At 45.7% G+C, this 16,480-nt stretch overlaps 2 protein-coding genes across 2 annotated transcripts in view; one reads left to right on the top strand and one right to left on the bottom strand.

Annotated features, from left to right (window-relative positions):
* Window positions 1-11,576, top strand: part of LOC105279317 (fat-like cadherin-related tumor suppressor homolog) — a 267,558-nt gene extending 255,982 nt beyond the window's left edge. The window contains exons 16-25 of the mRNA XM_026969956.1: window positions 278-514; window positions 658-1,710; window positions 1,816-2,459; window positions 2,541-3,938; window positions 4,028-4,165; window positions 4,245-6,950; window positions 7,288-7,621; window positions 7,946-8,086; window positions 8,485-8,631; window positions 8,785-11,576. Coding sequence (XP_026825757.1) covers window positions 278-514; window positions 658-1,710; window positions 1,816-2,459; window positions 2,541-3,938; window positions 4,028-4,165; window positions 4,245-6,950; window positions 7,288-7,621; window positions 7,946-8,086; window positions 8,485-8,631; window positions 8,785-9,341 — 7,355 coding nt within the window. The 3' untranslated portion in view covers window positions 9,342-11,576. The remainder of the gene's footprint in view (window positions 1-277; window positions 515-657; window positions 1,711-1,815; window positions 2,460-2,540; window positions 3,939-4,027; window positions 4,166-4,244; window positions 6,951-7,287; window positions 7,622-7,945; window positions 8,087-8,484; window positions 8,632-8,784) is intronic.
* Window positions 11,577-12,130: 554 nt separating this feature from the next.
* Window positions 12,131-15,456, bottom strand: LOC105279316 (heat shock protein 75 kDa, mitochondrial). Its single transcript, XM_011338990.3, has 13 exons — window positions 15,315-15,456; window positions 15,070-15,165; window positions 14,901-14,983; window positions 14,604-14,831; window positions 14,351-14,511; window positions 14,168-14,277; window positions 14,015-14,088; window positions 13,570-13,916; window positions 13,349-13,496; window positions 13,145-13,272; window positions 12,884-13,071; window positions 12,475-12,773; window positions 12,131-12,387 (listed from the first exon to the last, which is right to left on the bottom strand). Exons 1-13 carry the CDS (start codon window positions 15,427-15,429, stop codon window positions 12,286-12,288), a joined length of 2,079 nt encoding a protein of 692 aa, XP_011337292.1. The 5' UTR covers window positions 15,430-15,456; the 3' UTR covers window positions 12,131-12,285.
* Between the last annotated feature and the right edge of the window lie 1,024 nt (window positions 15,457-16,480).

The raw sequence follows: 16,480 nt of genomic DNA, 5'->3' as shown, positions 1-16,480 counted from the left end.
CCGTTGAATCAGTTGCGCGCACGGATGTCTTATCACGCGATGAGCTAACGCAACACCGCAATCATTCCGCGAATCTCAATCGATTGCAAGACTGTCATGATGAGACGAAAATTCAAATGCCGATCACAGATCATTGCAGATTATTAATTTCTGACTCACTCACGCTTTTGCCACGTCACTCTTAGAGGAAAATACAAAGGCACTCTTCCAACGGATACGTAGACACTTCGCTGCGCATATCGCTTTGGGTCTACAATCTTTTCTTCGTATAAATCAGGTGTGATCTATGTGGTGGATGAGCTGGATTACGAACAGAAGAAGCAGTACGAGCTCACCGTACGCGCCACCGACAGTGTGTCGGGCGTCTACGCGGAGGTGCTCGTCAGCATCCTCGTGTTGGATGTGAACGACTGTCCGCCCGAATTTACGCAAGATTCCTACAACATCTCTGTGTCGGAAGCAGCGCCGTTCGGTACCTCCGTCTTGCGAGTAAGCTCGAGGGACAACGACACAGGTGGAGTATACTTAATCTCAAATTAAAACATTGAATGTTCATTGAATGATCCGATCTCCTCTGGATCAAACATATGAATGATAGATGAAGCTTTACGTAACTCGTATCTCCTAATCTACATTCTGTATTTTGTCTTTCTGCAGGCATAAATCAACAGGTCCGTTACTCCATTCAGAATGACACGGAGAACAGCACGGAACTCTTTCACATCGATCCCGACGAGGGCGTGATATTCCTGAAGCGGTCCTTGGACCACGAGACGCACGAGTCCCATCACTTCACGGTAATCGCCATGGATCGCGGCGTGCCCAGCTTATCGAGCACGGCGCATGTTTGGGTGAGCGTAATCGACATGAACGACAATCCGCCGAAATTCGAGCAGCCTTCGTACACGTGCTCGCTGTCGGAGCACGCAGAGCGCGGCCAATTTGTGACGGTGGTGTCAGCGAGCGATCCCGATTACGTTGATGAGAAGTTGACGTACACCATCGTGGGTGGGAATGAGCAACAAACGTACAATATCGATCAGTCAACTGGTATCATCTCGCTGATCAACATGCAGAACTTCGGCGAGCAAAAGCTCAGTATGCTGAACGTCTCGGTGACCGATGGCGTTTACACCAGCTTCGCCCGTGTTAAAATCGAGATTCTGCCGGCGAATAGACACAATCCGAAATTCCCGAACCCGGTGGTAGAGGTGACCGTCCTAGAGAATCAACTGCCCGGCCGACTAGTCACTAGCGTACTGGCCGTGGACGAGGACTTTGGCGAGTACGGTACGGTAACGTACACGATTATGTCGGAGATGATGAAGGAGATGTTCGACATAAATAAGCTTACCGGCGAGATCACGACGCGCAAGAAGCTTGACCGGGAAGCGCAGAAGCGCTACGAAATACCAGTGATGGCGACCGATGGTGGCGGCAGATCTGGATTCGTGATGGTGCGCGTCAGAGTGGGCGACGAGAATGATAATGCGCCTGAGTTCCTTCTGGGAGAGTACAAGGCTACTATTCAAGGTAATCTGTCGCTGAACACGCCGTTCTTAAAAGTAAAGGCGCAAGACGTGGACGAAGACGAGGCGGCCAAGATCATCTACTCCATTTACGAGCTGCAGACCTCGCCGGCCAGGTCACTGTTTGGCATAAATCCCGACACGGGGTCTCTCTATCTGCAGAAGAGTGCCGTACCGTGGGGTAAGAGATGAAAAAATATTTCTTTGATTTTTCGTTGTAGGCAAAATGCATAAAATGATATCTCGACAATTTCACTAATATTATGAAAAATATTGATTATTTCAGAAAATCAATTGTTCGAACTCTTTATCCGCGCGGAAGATAAAGGCACAACCACGCATCACGCTGACGTCCCGCTCAGCATCTACATAATGGGTCCTCACGATGTTCCTCCTCTGTTTGAGCGGAAAGAGGACAAGTTTTTCATCAGGGAGGACTCCTCGGTTGGCACACCGATAACGAAACTCAAAACTGTCACCAACAGCACCGTAACGTACCGTATAATATCGGGCGACGAGGACAATCCGCTCTTTACGATCGATTCTCACGGTCAGGTCACTCTAGCGAGACCACTGGATCGAGATCTGAAGGACAGTCACCTGATCGGCGTTCTCGCCGAGACAGATTCCAGTCCGCCACTCACGGCACTCGCTGAGATCTCTCTTCAGGTGCTGGACGAGAACGATCACGCACCGAAATTCGAGAGCAATCCGTACGCGATCAATCTGGCGGAGAACATCGAGGAGGGGACGTTTATATTGAAAGTCATCGCACACGACAAGGATCTCGGCAGCAACGGCGAGGTGCGTTACTCCTTCGGATCCGACATAGGAGAATTGGCGAACGTCTTCACGGTGGACGCTTATACCGGTTGGATATCAACGTTGGTGCAGCTCGACAAGGAGAAGCAGCCGGAATATAAATTTCAGGTAATTTTCAATTTACAAAAGATATATCCATCTCTTAAATAATGCGTCAAGTTATCACACATAACGATCTTCTTTCATCAGGTGGTTGCCACTGATAACGGGAATCCGAAGCACTTCGCCAGGACATCGGTGCACGTCAAACTGAGAGATTACAACGACAACGCACCTGCATTCGTCGACGATCGTTACGAGGCGACGGTGAACGAGGATGCTCTACCGGGAACGGTGGTGGTGAGACTTGTCACCGTCGACAAAGACTCGGACCTGAACACGCCTATAGAGTTCTACATAACGTCTGGCGATCCCAGATCACAGTTCCAAATCAGGTCCACCGGTGAAGTGTACGTCGCGAAATCCTTGGACAGGGAAACCATCGATCGCTACGAGCTCGCGATCGTTGGCACCGATGGGAAATACGTGTTCGAAACGAGGGTGACCGTGCAAGTCCTGGACGTTAACGACAATCCGCCATATTGTCTGCGATACCGTTACAGGGAAGTGCTGTCCGAGGGTTCGCATCCTGGTGCCTATGTCCTCACCGTCCTGGCCACCGATTACGACGACGAACCGAACGCAAAGTTACGATTCTACCTGACCGGTGACAATAACGATAAGTTCTCGTTGGACAAAGAGACAGGAGTGTTGAAGACCGTTGGGCAGCTTGATCGGGAGACCCAAGCTAGATATTCCCTGACGGCGCACGTGCAGGACCGCGACAAGCCGATATGGGAGTGTTCATCACAATTGGAGATACTCATATCCGATCTGAACGACAACGCGCCGAAATTTACGATGCAAACGTACAGTAGCACTTTGCCCGAGGATGTGGAAGTCGGCACTTTGGTGACAAAGGTGCACGCCACCGACGACGACATCGGCATCAATCGGAAGATCAGATACGAATTTATTGATTCAGCGGATGGTCACTTTCTCATTGCGGCAGACAGCGGAATAGTCACACTGGCCAAGCCGCTGGACCGAGAAACGCGAGCGATGTACAACGTAACTGTTCAAGCGCTCGATCAGGGCACACCGCAGCTGATAGGAGTCGCATCGCTGATCGTCAACGTGCAAGATATCAACGACAATCCGCCGGAATTCGCTTCGAAACTCTATTTTGCGAAAGTGCCTGAAATATACGCGGTCGGTACCGAAGTGGCTCGAGTGCTCGCGACTTCCAAGGACACGGGGGTAAACGCTGACATATATTACTCGATCGTCGGTGGCAACGAGCATAAGAAATTCCAGATAGACGCCAAGACGGGCGTGGTGACGATCGCGGAGCAACTGGATTACGAGCGGGCGCGGGATTATTTTCTCACTATCCAAGCCGTCGACGGCGGCATCCCACCGCTCAGCAATCACGCTACGGTCAACATCACCGTTACCGATAGCAATGACAACGCACCGATCTTTAGCGAGGTTTCGTACAGAGCTTTCGTGAGGGAAGATGCGAAGATCGGGGAGAGAGTTACACAGGTAAGTTTCTTCACTGACCCATCACGTGGACTATCGCGATATAATCGCGTAATTGCCATTTATCCGCTATTACTTTATCGATGTTTCAGGTGTACGCGAATGACCTGGACAGCGAGGAGAACGGCAATGTGTCGTATTACGTCGAACGGGGCGATAGGCAGAAACAGTTCTTCATTGACCGGAAAACGGGACAGATAACCGTCGCCGCGCCGTTGGACCGAGAAGAGGTAATTCGGTCTTCAAAAGTCTTCAGTATACAAAATACGAACGTTGCTTTAATACGTATTTTATCTTTCCTTTTTTTAGATTGCGAATTTCGTGTTGGAGGTTCACGCACGTGATAACGGTATACCGGTGCTCTCGAGCTTCGTGATGATGAACATCGAGATTATGGACGCTAACGATAATCCGCCGTTGTTCTCGTTGCCGAATTATACAGCCGTTGTGCAAGAAGACAAGCCGCTCGGTTACGCGGTTCTGCAATTCGAAGTGACCGATGCCGACATTGAGCCAAACGCGGAACCTTACACCTTTGATTTTCGTTCCGGCAACGAGGGTGACGCCTTTCGACTCGAACAGGACGGTACCTTGCGAACGGCGACGAAATTTAACAGCAGGGTGAAGGATAAATACACATTGCACGTGCGAGTGTTCGACAACGGCAGCCCGACGTTGTACTCGGACGCATGGGTGGTGATCAAGGTGATTGAGGAGTCACAGTATCCGCCGGTGATAACACCTCTCGAGGTGATAATCAATTCATACATGGACGAGTATCCAGGCGGCATCATTGGAAAGGTTCATGCGACTGATCAGGATCAATACGACACACTTCTCTTCAGCCTGGTACCATCCTCGCCGATATTGAATAGCGACCTCTTCCAAATCGACAAGACTGATGGCACATTGCTGGCTCAACCCAGACTCGACGTAGGCGAGTATAGAATAAATATCAGCGTGACGGATGGCAAATTTCACTCATACTCCATCGTGAAAGTGAACGTCGATCTGGTGACGGACAAGATGCTCGAGAGCGCGGTTATCGTGCGATTTCGGGAGGTCAGCCCGGAAGATTTCATGCTGAGTCATCGCAAGGGCTTTGTCAGGACCGTTCGCAACGCGATGAACTGTCGTCTCAAGGATATCGTCATCATCAGCGTGCAGGCGTCCACCGACGAGGCGAACCTGATCAAATCGCGGGCGACGCGACAAGCCGTACACAACGATCTCGATCTTCTGTTTGCCGTGAAGAAAGCGGCGAGCCCGGCGAGTTCCTCGGGATTCTACGCGTCGGAAAGTATACGTGAGGCATTGAACCAACACGTCGAGGAGCTGGAGGAATCGACGAAGTTGGTCGTCGAAGAAATTGTGCGGTTCAAGTGCATCAAGGGCTACTGCTTCTACGGTGACTGCCAGGATAAGATCGTCCTTGATCCCACTCACATCACTCCCGTATCCACCGACGTGTTGAGCTTTGTATCGCCGCGGCACAAGCACAAGATGGAGTGCAACTGCAAGGAGGGCTATGCCGGCAATCATTGCGAGGTAGTGGTGAACGAGTGCGCCAGGGATCCCTGTCCCCCGTTCAAGATTTGCGTGCCCGACTCGTCGGTTCAGGGATACTCTTGCCAGTGCCTCGAGGGATTTGCCGGTCAGAGTTGTGACATCGATATCTCCAAGTGTCACGATGAGTCGTGCTACATACCGCGGAATCCCATATCTTTCAGCGGCAAGAGTTACGTGCGCTACAAGATCGATAAAGCGTTGATTCGGCAGACGATCGAGGACCGTCTCAGTTTGTCACTGAGAATCAGAACGGTGCAGCCTACCGGCAGTCTGATGTACGCAGCTGGCAAGGTGGATTACAACATCTTGGAGATAGTAAACGGCGTGATGCAGTACAAATTTGATCTGGGTAGCGGCGAAGGACTCGTCCGAGTAAGCAGTGTGTACGTGAGTGACGGTCAGTGGCACGAGATTCAACTGGAGCGGGAGAGCAACAGCGCCCGATTGACCGTAGACGGCAAACACATCGCGCACGGTTCCGCGCCCGGTATCAACGATATCCTGAACCTGCAATCGGACGATCTATATCTGGGCGCGGAAGTCAAGCAACACCCGTCGATCATCGGCTTTGAGGACGTGCAACGCGGCTTCATCGGCTGCATGGACGACGTGAGGATTGCACGGGTATCCGTGCCACTGCACATGAGCGGTGCCAGCAGCGTGGCGATCCTCAAACGTTTCGCCAACATCAAATTTAGTTGCAACACAACAACGATTCTGGTGCCGGCAGGGATTTGTGGGTCGCAACCTTGTCAAAACGGTGGCACCTGCAAGGATTCAGGCGGCGACAGCTACGAGTGTCAGTGTCATACCCGGTTTGCCGGTCTCGCCTGCGAGATCGATACGGATCCGTGTGCCTCGGCGCCTTGTCTGTACGGTGGCCGCTGCAAAATCGTGCCGGAAGGCGGTGACTACATTTGCGAGTGCATCGGACCGAGCCTCAGCGGCAAACGTTGCGAATTTGGCCGATATTGCAGCCCGAATCCGTGCATCCACGGTGGTGTGTGCGAGGAAGGCAATAACGGGCCGATTTGCAAATGCCAAGGCTTCACCGGCGAGCGTTGCGAGACCGACGTGAACGAGTGCGAGACGAATCCTTGCACGAATGGCGGCACCTGCGTCAACGAGATCGGCACATACAGATGCATCTGTCCACCCAATATGACTGGCCTGAACTGCGGCAATCCGGCCTTTTCCACGCCTATCATTTCCAGTCACTTCAACATTACGTGGGAGCAACTTATGTGGATCGGCGGTGTGGTGCTGTTCAATGTGTTGCTCATCATTATGATTTTCACCGTCCGACGTATCAGGATGAAACGTTCGAGGGCACGCGCCAACCACATTAACAACGAGACGCGCAAGCAAATCGTGTTGAATTCCGCGAGACCGCATGAGCACGAGTTCAAACGCAGTTCGAAGCTGAGCAATCTGGAAGTGATACAGGTATCTACAATTACATTCAGATTGATATATCCTAATCATCGTGCGCAACATGAAAGCATGAATTTTCGAGGATTAACGTGCATTTATCCGAAGGCATTACCTCGATATCGATTTTTATGTAGGAAAATATTTAAAAAAAGCAGAATTGACTTTCTTTACTTTGATTCACAATTTTGATTGAAAGATGTAATGCCTTCGTGCGTTTCTATGCTGTTTTAATTTTGGTTTGCGATCATCGCGTTTTTACCGCGATGCGATATGCTCCCCTCCCCCACGTGCCCTCATCGGCGATCCTCACGGTTTTATAAGGTCTCTGTGTGATTGATTCTTTTTACAGAGAGAACCTCCCCAATGCCCTCCCAGACCTGCCTCCTACACCCCGAGCTCGAACAATGAGCCGGCCGCGTACGGTAACTCGGCGGCGGTGGCTCTGAATAACTTGGACACCCTGCGCAGCTACGGCAGCGCGGGCGACGAGCTAGAGAACTTCCCGCCGGATTACCTGCGAAACCTGAACCGCAGCACTCCCGTACCACCCCCATCCTTGACCCTTGCTAACCCGGTGGGCGGGAATGCAACTGGCAGCGACACGGACAGCCTTCACAAGCCCAGCTGGCAGGAGCAGATGCAGCTGGCCTCCTTCATAACCGACACCACCAAGATCAAGAACGGTGAGTGGACATTCAGTCGAGCGAAGGAAAGAGGCTCCCCTACTACCCCCTACGCTAATCGGCTCCGTAGCTTCTTATTTTGATTTCGCTTGTAGCATGCAACGGGGCGGAGCACTAGGCGCCTTCCCTGTTCTCTCTCATCATCATCCTCACGAATCTCTTCTTAGGTTCTTTCTTTTTCTATCTGTTTTATTCGGTTCTGTTTTTCTCATTGTCTCAATCTATCTCTCCCGTCGTATCCTGCGTGCTCTGACCTGGTCGGGCGTGTAGCAAATCATTCTATTAACAGTGAATACAGCGTATGCGTATTGTGTGCACTAACAGACCTGAAACGAACGAGCCCAGTGGTACCAGAGCTGACCACTGGAGGACTTCTATTAAACTCCTCTCGACGGGCACCTCATGCGGTTGGGTCTTCCATCACCTCTGTCACGTCCATCGAGGATGATCCTCGCATCGTCGGCGGTAAGTCGAAGCAGCCCGCTCGTAAGAGTGTCTTACGAATTGCACCTTGTTTCCGAGGAATCAGAGAGATTCGTATTTCGAATTTATCGAATTTCAAAACGTATAAAAACAATTCGACGATAAAATTAAATGTATTAAAAGAAGCTTTTCTCGCTGAAAATTTGTTAAAAGCCTTTCAGAAAACAAGCGCGATTCCTCGGATACTCTGCATATACTCTTTGGGTATCTTTGCTTTATCGCTTACCCTATCTCCAGTTATAGCGCTGTTATTTTTCCTTCATTTTCTCTCTATCACACTCTCCCTCCCTCCCTCCCTCTCTCTCTTCTTTTTTAATACATATCGCTATGCCGTATCGCATGTCGTGTCGGAGTACAGTCGTTGTCTGCAATGCTTTTAGGGTATCATTGGGACTGCTCAGATTGGGTCAGACCGAGTCAGAACCCCTTACCAAACATCACGGAGGTACCCGGCAGCGAGGTTCCAGATTCATCCAGCTTCCACAGCAACGAGAGTAACGAATCCAACACTCATCAGTTACCAACGAGTAAGTACGAAGATTGCATGGGCGTCAACTCTCCTTTTATAACAGCAAACAATTTATACAAGTTGCAAATGCTCTCTGTAATTGGCAATATAATTGTTTTATAACAACGCAATTTTTCTATATAAATTTCTAATATTTGCGATTCTATTGCAGTACATGGACCAGTAGACTCGACGCGGGACATCGAGACTCTAAACGAAGATCAGGAGTCGGAGTATGTCGGCGATTCCGAGTGCGGGACTGAATTCTCGGAACAGTATCATTGCGCGGAGACGCAACGTCTCAATCCTCTCGACAGCGGCGGCGAAGGGGAGTACAAGTACAAGAGCTCCGAGAGCTACCTGCGTCACCCCAACACATACCTACCGCATTACAATATCCACACCGATACCGAGAACGAGATGAATCCGCTCAACGGTCGTCTCAGCACTCTCGAGTCCGACGAGGAGGAAGAAGATGACGTAGTGCCTTATGGTTTCCCGAGCACCCGCCGTAACCGATGCCACAAGGTGGTCGAAGAGGACGAAATCGGCTCAGTCATCACTACATTGGAGGAGAGGAACTCGCTGTTGGGCGGCGCGACCAGTAACAGCGATCTCTCCACGAATCTCTGTGAGATCGACGATTCCGAGTACGAGGTGGTCACGGATCAAAAAACCAACGGACGCCTGTGGCTGTCGGGCAACGGCATCACGCAAACCTCAGTGTGACGAACGATGGTGCCGCGGTACGTGGACGGACCGATGCGTGCGGCAGTACGCTTCTCTGTGCTTCTACGATTGAGACGTGCGGATGTCTGTGAATACGCGATTTTGTACATAGGTATTGTATCGTCATAGGTATACAGTGTACAGGCAGCTATGAGGTGCGTGGCGGACTGACGCGTGAGTTATCCGGCGTGATACCGCGCCGCGTGTAAGACGTAACGACAACGCATCACGCCTCAAATCTCCTCCCGCACTGGTAGAGTTCGAGCGTCAGCGTACTTAAGCGAATGGTTGTTATATTTGTTATATTATATTAATGGCTGTCACAATTACAAGCGTACGTAATCGTATTATACATTTCGATATTACATATCGAAATGGCAATTCCATTTCCGTTTCCATTTACTTCATTTTGACCGTATCATTATTACATATTCGTACAATGTTTTCTGCAAGCGATCATTTCTGTTTGGAGATATCACAAATAATCACGGTTTGTTTAATTGTGAGATAATCGCATGCAATCGTTTACAAAGCTATCAACGAATATTAATTAACGTTACATTATTTTCGGTAACACGATTCTTTCGACTCTACCAGAGGGACGAGATTTGATTAGGGACAAGATAGATCGCGGCAACTACGGACACTCTCGTAGAGGATCGTCTTTATTACGAAGGGAAATTCGTTACTTGAGAAAAGTAAAGTTAATCACGACAGTGTCGTCAGACCAATGACTATTATTTAATGAGCTATCGTTTTTAAACTCATAACTCGTGTTAATCCAGCAACAACTACACACACATACACACACATTTCCAGTGCGAAAGAAATACATAGGTACATTTATGTATTTTTACTATTTGCTAACCGACTTTATTTTGATTACGTATAAAAATGAACCGACGGACTACTTAATAACGTATATATTAAGTAAAAACGTAACGGATTAGCGTGTAAGTAAATGGACTCTAGTGAAAGGAAGGAGCAGCCGCTTCCTCCGCGTTATACATGCGGTGCGTATGCGTCGCAGCTGCGCGCGTCTTAATCGCGGATTAATAGTAAAAAGATATAATGAAATATTTTTACTGTGATGATAATAATGTTTATACGATGATCAAATACTACGACTTGTATCATAACGTAACGGTCGCGACGTTAATTATCCAACGTTTTATAACAGGAATGAGAAAAAACAAAGAGGGAAGGAAGGAGCGACGTTCTCCTAAGCTAAGTCAACGTTCCGTTAATTTGACACTTTTCACTCTTTTCTTTATTTCTCTTCTATCTCTCTTCGTTCGTCAGTAATCATCGGTACGATCGATAAATTCATGCATACATGGTGCTACTTCTCTCGCGTCAAGCTTTATCATCTTATCTATCTCTTTAATAAGACTGCTCAGTGGCGCGGACGTATCGCTCGCTACTCACCGCGCTCATTATCACCTGCCATTCATTCGCCCATCTCGTGTGCGTGTCATTTTTTATCATAGAAAACTTGTCCATACGATATATATATATATATATACATATATTATATATACACATAATGGAATACTTTTTAAACTGCCAATTAATTCTAAATGCCATATTAACGATGCATTTCCTTTGATTGATTTAATATAAAGCGAGACGGGGCAATTAAGGAACAATCTATATATTATTATTGTATCTGTGGTCCTTTTTTTACTCTCTTCCATTTTTAGCGTATTTTTTTCACTAACGGATCTTGTGTAGCGGCAGCTTATTTGGGTAAGGTGTAAACGTTCTCTTTTATATATACACACGTAGAATTTTATTTGAGAAATTCGGATCTTATGTTCCTGTTCCGCAAAGGATGCAGCGATATCCTGCTCGTATTTAATGGGATACGGACGTGCATTAGTAGATCGTGTTAATAATAACGCTAAACAGGGTGATTTTTACGTTGACCAAGAACAAAGGCATCGTCTCTCTCGTCCCTAAATAAGTTGAAATCGCCTGTGCTTCTGCTGTGCTGAAATTCTTCGTAAACTCTTAACGGTTTTTATTTTCTATTAATGATTATCATGTTATAGAAAAGTTTTTGTACATTTTGCTATTTAACATTCTCGATGTAAGTAAAAAGTTTCGGTCGGCGGTAAAGCACAGGTAAATCTCTAATGTGTGTTTAGATTAGTTTTATTTAAAACAAGAAAGATGAAGCATATTGGTCAAAGACTGTTTAAGTAAGATGTGTGTGACAGCAGACTTTTTTTTATGAAGAACAAATCCGAAAATTGCAGAAATCCGTCTTTTAGAATTTTTTAATATATAAATTAACAACATTAAAATTACACTGGAATTTTCGTAATTACTGCAGACGAAAAATTGGAATTGATTGCAAGTATACATAAATGATTTTCTATGCAATCGAGTGCATTAATTAATTTAAACTCGTTTACTAAATCACTAGTGAGGAATAAATAATTTTATCCGACTCATTTGTTTTATAAAATAATTTTATAAAATTATTTATTGCCTGCATACGAAAACTGTAAACGCAGTTTCGCGCAGCGGTAACCGTACAACTTCCCAAAACACATGAATTGTGGAAAGAATGTGGGAAACATGGGTACAATTTCTAAATTCGCCACAACTAGCTCTGCTAATAGAATACATATCGATATCACGAAATCTTTCAAGAGAAATGAGGAACTTGACTTGTTATTATTGTAAGGCTATAATTAATTTGTACAAGATCAACCTATTGTAATAAAGAAACCAATCTTGCCTACAATAAGTTATTCCTTCCCGACTTCCCGCTTTGTTACTTTCGAGTTATCACTGATCAACCGATTTGCGTGATCAAATTTTCAGATCAAAAGAAATCCAGAAAAGGAAATATTCATTTACCAATCACGGAATCACTATTATTCTCTGCTTCTCCATCGCGATTTCAAGTTTTCCTCTGTATCGGATTTAATGATCAATGTTTCTGTAGTACCAACGTGAGTAATTCGTTCATTGGTGTTAACAATATGCGCGGATCTTCGATCAGACCAGCTCCGACCATGGCACCAGTGAACAGCTGCAACAATGAATAATCTATTACATGACAGTGCATTTAAAATTACTTTTCAGGTACTCTGATATTTCGTGGATGCAATGTATGTACCTGTTGTATCAAACGATCAGCTAGTTCCGTGTCAGTGGTTGTCAGCTTGCACAGCTTCTTGACGAGAGGATGATTTGGATTGATCTCGAAGCGCGGTTGAAGAATGGAGTAGCGCATCTCCTCGTTCATCTGGTGGCTTTGCGTGCGGATGAAATGCCTCGCGCTCGCCATGTCCTGCACGGTCACGACGCAGGGATGCGACTCCAAGCGATTCGTCATCTTGACGTCGTACGCCTTCTTCTGCAGGATCTTCTTCATGTAGTCGACGAGATTGTCTAATTCGACTTTGTTTATGACACCTGCCGAAAGGATCATTTCACATAATTTCACACGTGACGTGTACACAGATACACATACGATTATCACGTAAATTCGGGAAATTAATAATTCCGTTTTATCTCTTTCCGACCTAAATTCTCCGGCTTGTTTGCCTCCGTGTCGTCTCGCATCTCCTTCTCCACGGACGTCAGGAAATTGGATTTGTATTGTTTTAGATGCATCAGCACCAACTCATCGTACGGTTCGTAGCAGAAGAGAACCTCGATGTTTCGTTTCTTCAGGGATTCGTAATACGGTGACTGCTCAGCCAGAGCTCGACTGTAATGTGAATTTTGTAGGTGACTTAGATTGAGTTACCAGTTAATTTGGTTCTTTGTGTTTTTTACTGTACCTCGGCGCTGATAAGTAGTATATATCCTTCTGGTCTTTTGCTAAACGACCGCAGTACTGTGGCAGACTAACTAACTCTCCTGGCGTAGCGGCAGAGGATTCAAACCGTAAGAGTCTGCCTATGTCTTCCTACGATAAAAGATTGACAAATTAAAAATCCAGATATATTTTCGACACTACGAATGCGCGATGTAGCGGTCGTTACCCTTTCAGATTGATCGGCACTCGTAATGATGCCCTCCTTCAAGAACAATCCATAGGCCCTGTAGAACTCGGTGTAGTCGTCCGGCTGTTTCGTAGATCGCTCGTGCAGAAATTTTAGGATACGCGCGGTCAGCACATTTCGCAATTTCCTGCAAAAATTCAATGGATTTAAATTATATTTATAAGAAATAATAAGAACTACGAGTCATTATCCACTCTTACCCGATTAATATACTATTTTGTAGCAGCTCGCGGCTCAAATTCAATGGTATGTCTTCCGAGTCGACCACGCCTTTAACGAAACGCAGCCATTTCGGCAAGATGTTTTCCGCCCTGCTCTTAATCAGGATCTTCCGGCTGTAGAGCGAGACTCCGCTGGTAGTGTCTCTCGCCATATCGAACAGTCCGGGCTTCTCCTCCGGAAAGTACAACAGAGCCTTAATACTCAACGGCACGTCCGTTGAGTAGTGCAGGATGAATCTCGGGGCGTCGATGCAATTTCCTACGAATCGATAAAACTCCGCGTGCTGCAGCGGCGTAACGTCCTTCGGATCGAACATCCACAACGGCTGAAAATCGAGTGAAACTGTCATGTGAAAGGAAACATAAATATAATTATATTTATTTAATTAGATAAAACGAGACGCCTGTAAGTACGAAATAATACCTGGATCGTGTTAGCCCTCTTCCCGTTCACGAAAATGGGACTGCCGACGAAATTGCTGTACTTATTGATAATGCCTGAGCGAAATGCATTTAATAGATATGAGGAAAATATATTTTTTATTATTAATATAACTTCTGTTACTAATAGACTCACGATTGATGGTATTCTCGTCACTGAATTCTCGACTATCTGGTTTCAGGTGTATAACGATTTTTGTACCAGGCTGCACGCCGTCCGCATTTGAAATGTCAAAAGTACCTGAGCTATGTGTTACATCATTATATTATTATATCGAAATAATTTTAATTAGGCATAATACTTTATTCTGAAACTTACCCATCTGAGGTCCAATAAAGACCTTCAGCATCGCTCGCAAAAGACTTTGTAAATACTTCCACCTTATCCGCAACCATAAAAGCACTATAAAATCCGACACCGAATTGTCCAATGATTTTGGAAGTATTACTGGAGTTTTCTTTTAATTGTTCAAGAAATGCCTACAAAATGAATACTTTGTATTTCAATCTTGAGTAATTTTTTAAAAAGATTTAATATTTTACAAAATTGAAGGGAAATAAAATCAGCTTGCCTTGGAACCAGATCGAGCAATAGTGCCCAAATTGGATATTAATTCCTCCTTGGTCATTCCTACGCCGGTATCTTGAATCGTGAGAGTACGACTTTGCTTGTCAGTGCCGATATGTATTTCCAAACTTCTATCGCCAGCTGCCCGTGTAGCGTCATTGTCGCTTAGGCATAAATACCTCAACTTCTCTAATGCATCACTGGCATTTGAAACAAGCTCCCGTACAAATACCTGGCAAGTAAATTAATTATTGTTATACAAGAAGAAGCGACAACCTTTGAGGAATCGTCGTTGCATTACCTCCTTGTCTGAATACAAAGACTTGGCAACGATCTGCAACAACATTTGTGTCTCCGATTGAAACTCATGTTTAGCACTTTCACCTGAGACATAACGGAATATTTCATCTCTTATATTTATTCAACAAATAATATTTTCTTAACTATTTTTAATTCGTATTTAATATTACCTATACTTTTCTCTGTGTCTTTTATGATACTATGATATTCTGTACTTTGAGTCTCTGGTTGAGAGGACCAATGTCTTACATGATTGTTGGTAACGACTGTAAATTAGGACAATTTAATTTTGTTCATGAAAAATGTCTAATAATGCAATAATAGCGGCACGGTGTAACTTTAAAGTATATAACGAAATATTTTATACAATGTTTTTGCTGAATATCTAGTCATGCCAGGAGCAGGTTTAACAAACCAGATAATCGTTGACATTGCACTTGGATTAATTCCTGCTGCAAATTTCTGCTCAGCGATCTCAAAAGAAATCTTCCTAAATTAACAACGTGCTTCAATCTTAACGCGGTAGCCATTTTTACGCGAAAGGTGGAGGGAGGTACGATACAGCTGATCTTAGGTCTGTTCTTTTTAGCTGCACTGCTGAACTGGTGCAATAAGTTAGAGTGAGAAAAAATATACTTGTCTCACTTTAACGTATTGCATTAGTTCAGCAGTGCAGCTAAAAAGAACAGACCTCTTATCACGTGGCCTACTCATTCATATTCTAAAGGTGCTATTTCATGCTGACGCTCGACGCTCATTTTTAACGTCAAAACAGGTCACGTGATCAAAATTAACGCTGGATAATGGTCAATTTTGATCACGTGACCTGTTTTGACGCTAAAAATGAGCGTCGAGCGTCAGCATGAAAAAGCACCTTAAGAGCATGGTGTAGATATACAAGGTGAAGCATTGCGCATAATGGCGGAACAGAGAACCAATCAGAAATGGTCCAAAACGTTCGGGACAATGGGCTTCGGCCAGTTTGGACCACTTCTGATTGGTTGACCCACTGTGTATCCACGAGATTGCTTCACCTTGTATATTTACACCATGCTTAAGGGGATGCTGGAGCTGCTAGTGAACTTCTTCGCGATGGTGCTGCCATTTGCACAATAAAATGCTTTTTACAAAAATTTGGCAAGTTGTACGCACAAAATTGCATCCATGCCCTCTCGGAATAAAATAAAGAAATATAATGAAGCTTTTCGAAGTGACTTTAGAAGCGTAATAAAAGAGAACGTTTTAATCTTTTTGATTCTGTAAAGACGGAACGGAGATCCGGCCGGCCTCAGTTCTTTTGACCAGGTTAGCGATCTAGTATAGTATAGACATCTGTGTGTAAATCAAATACAATGTTAATATAAGATACGTAACAATAGATACAAATACTGCCAGAAAGCAGCGAGTGATGGGAATCCGGCGGCTGGGTCCTCAGACTCGGCGGATGTTCTGAGGGAGGTTGATGAGGAAAATTGCTGCTGGTGGGTGATGGAGTTAAGGGCAGCTCCTTGCCCTCGGTTGATGTTGAAGAAAGCTGGTTGGTGTTTTGCTCGAGACGATGGTCTGATCTATTAAGATTCT

This window comes from Ooceraea biroi, chromosome 5, assembly GCF_003672135.1.
Source record: "Ooceraea biroi isolate clonal line C1 chromosome 5, Obir_v5.4, whole genome shotgun sequence".
Classification (NCBI taxonomy): domain Eukaryota; kingdom Metazoa; phylum Arthropoda; class Insecta; order Hymenoptera; family Formicidae; genus Ooceraea; species Ooceraea biroi.
This window is presented reverse-complemented; position numbering and strand designations above follow the sequence as displayed.

Excerpts from the sequence above, each read along its gene's own strand:
- LOC105279316 (XM_011338990.3), bottom strand. The coding sequence starts at position 15,429 with ATGGCTACCGCGTTAAGATTGAAGCACGTTGTTAATTTAGGAAGATTT. Across the intron at positions 14,832-14,900 it reads CTTTGTATTCAGACAAGGAG|GTATTTGTACGGGAGCTTGT; the intron begins GTAATGCAACGA and ends TTTACTTGCCAG. Across the intron at positions 13,273-13,348 it reads GTGCCGATCAATCTGAAAGG|GAAGACATAGGCAGACTCTT; the intron begins GTAACGACCGCT and ends CTTTTATCGTAG.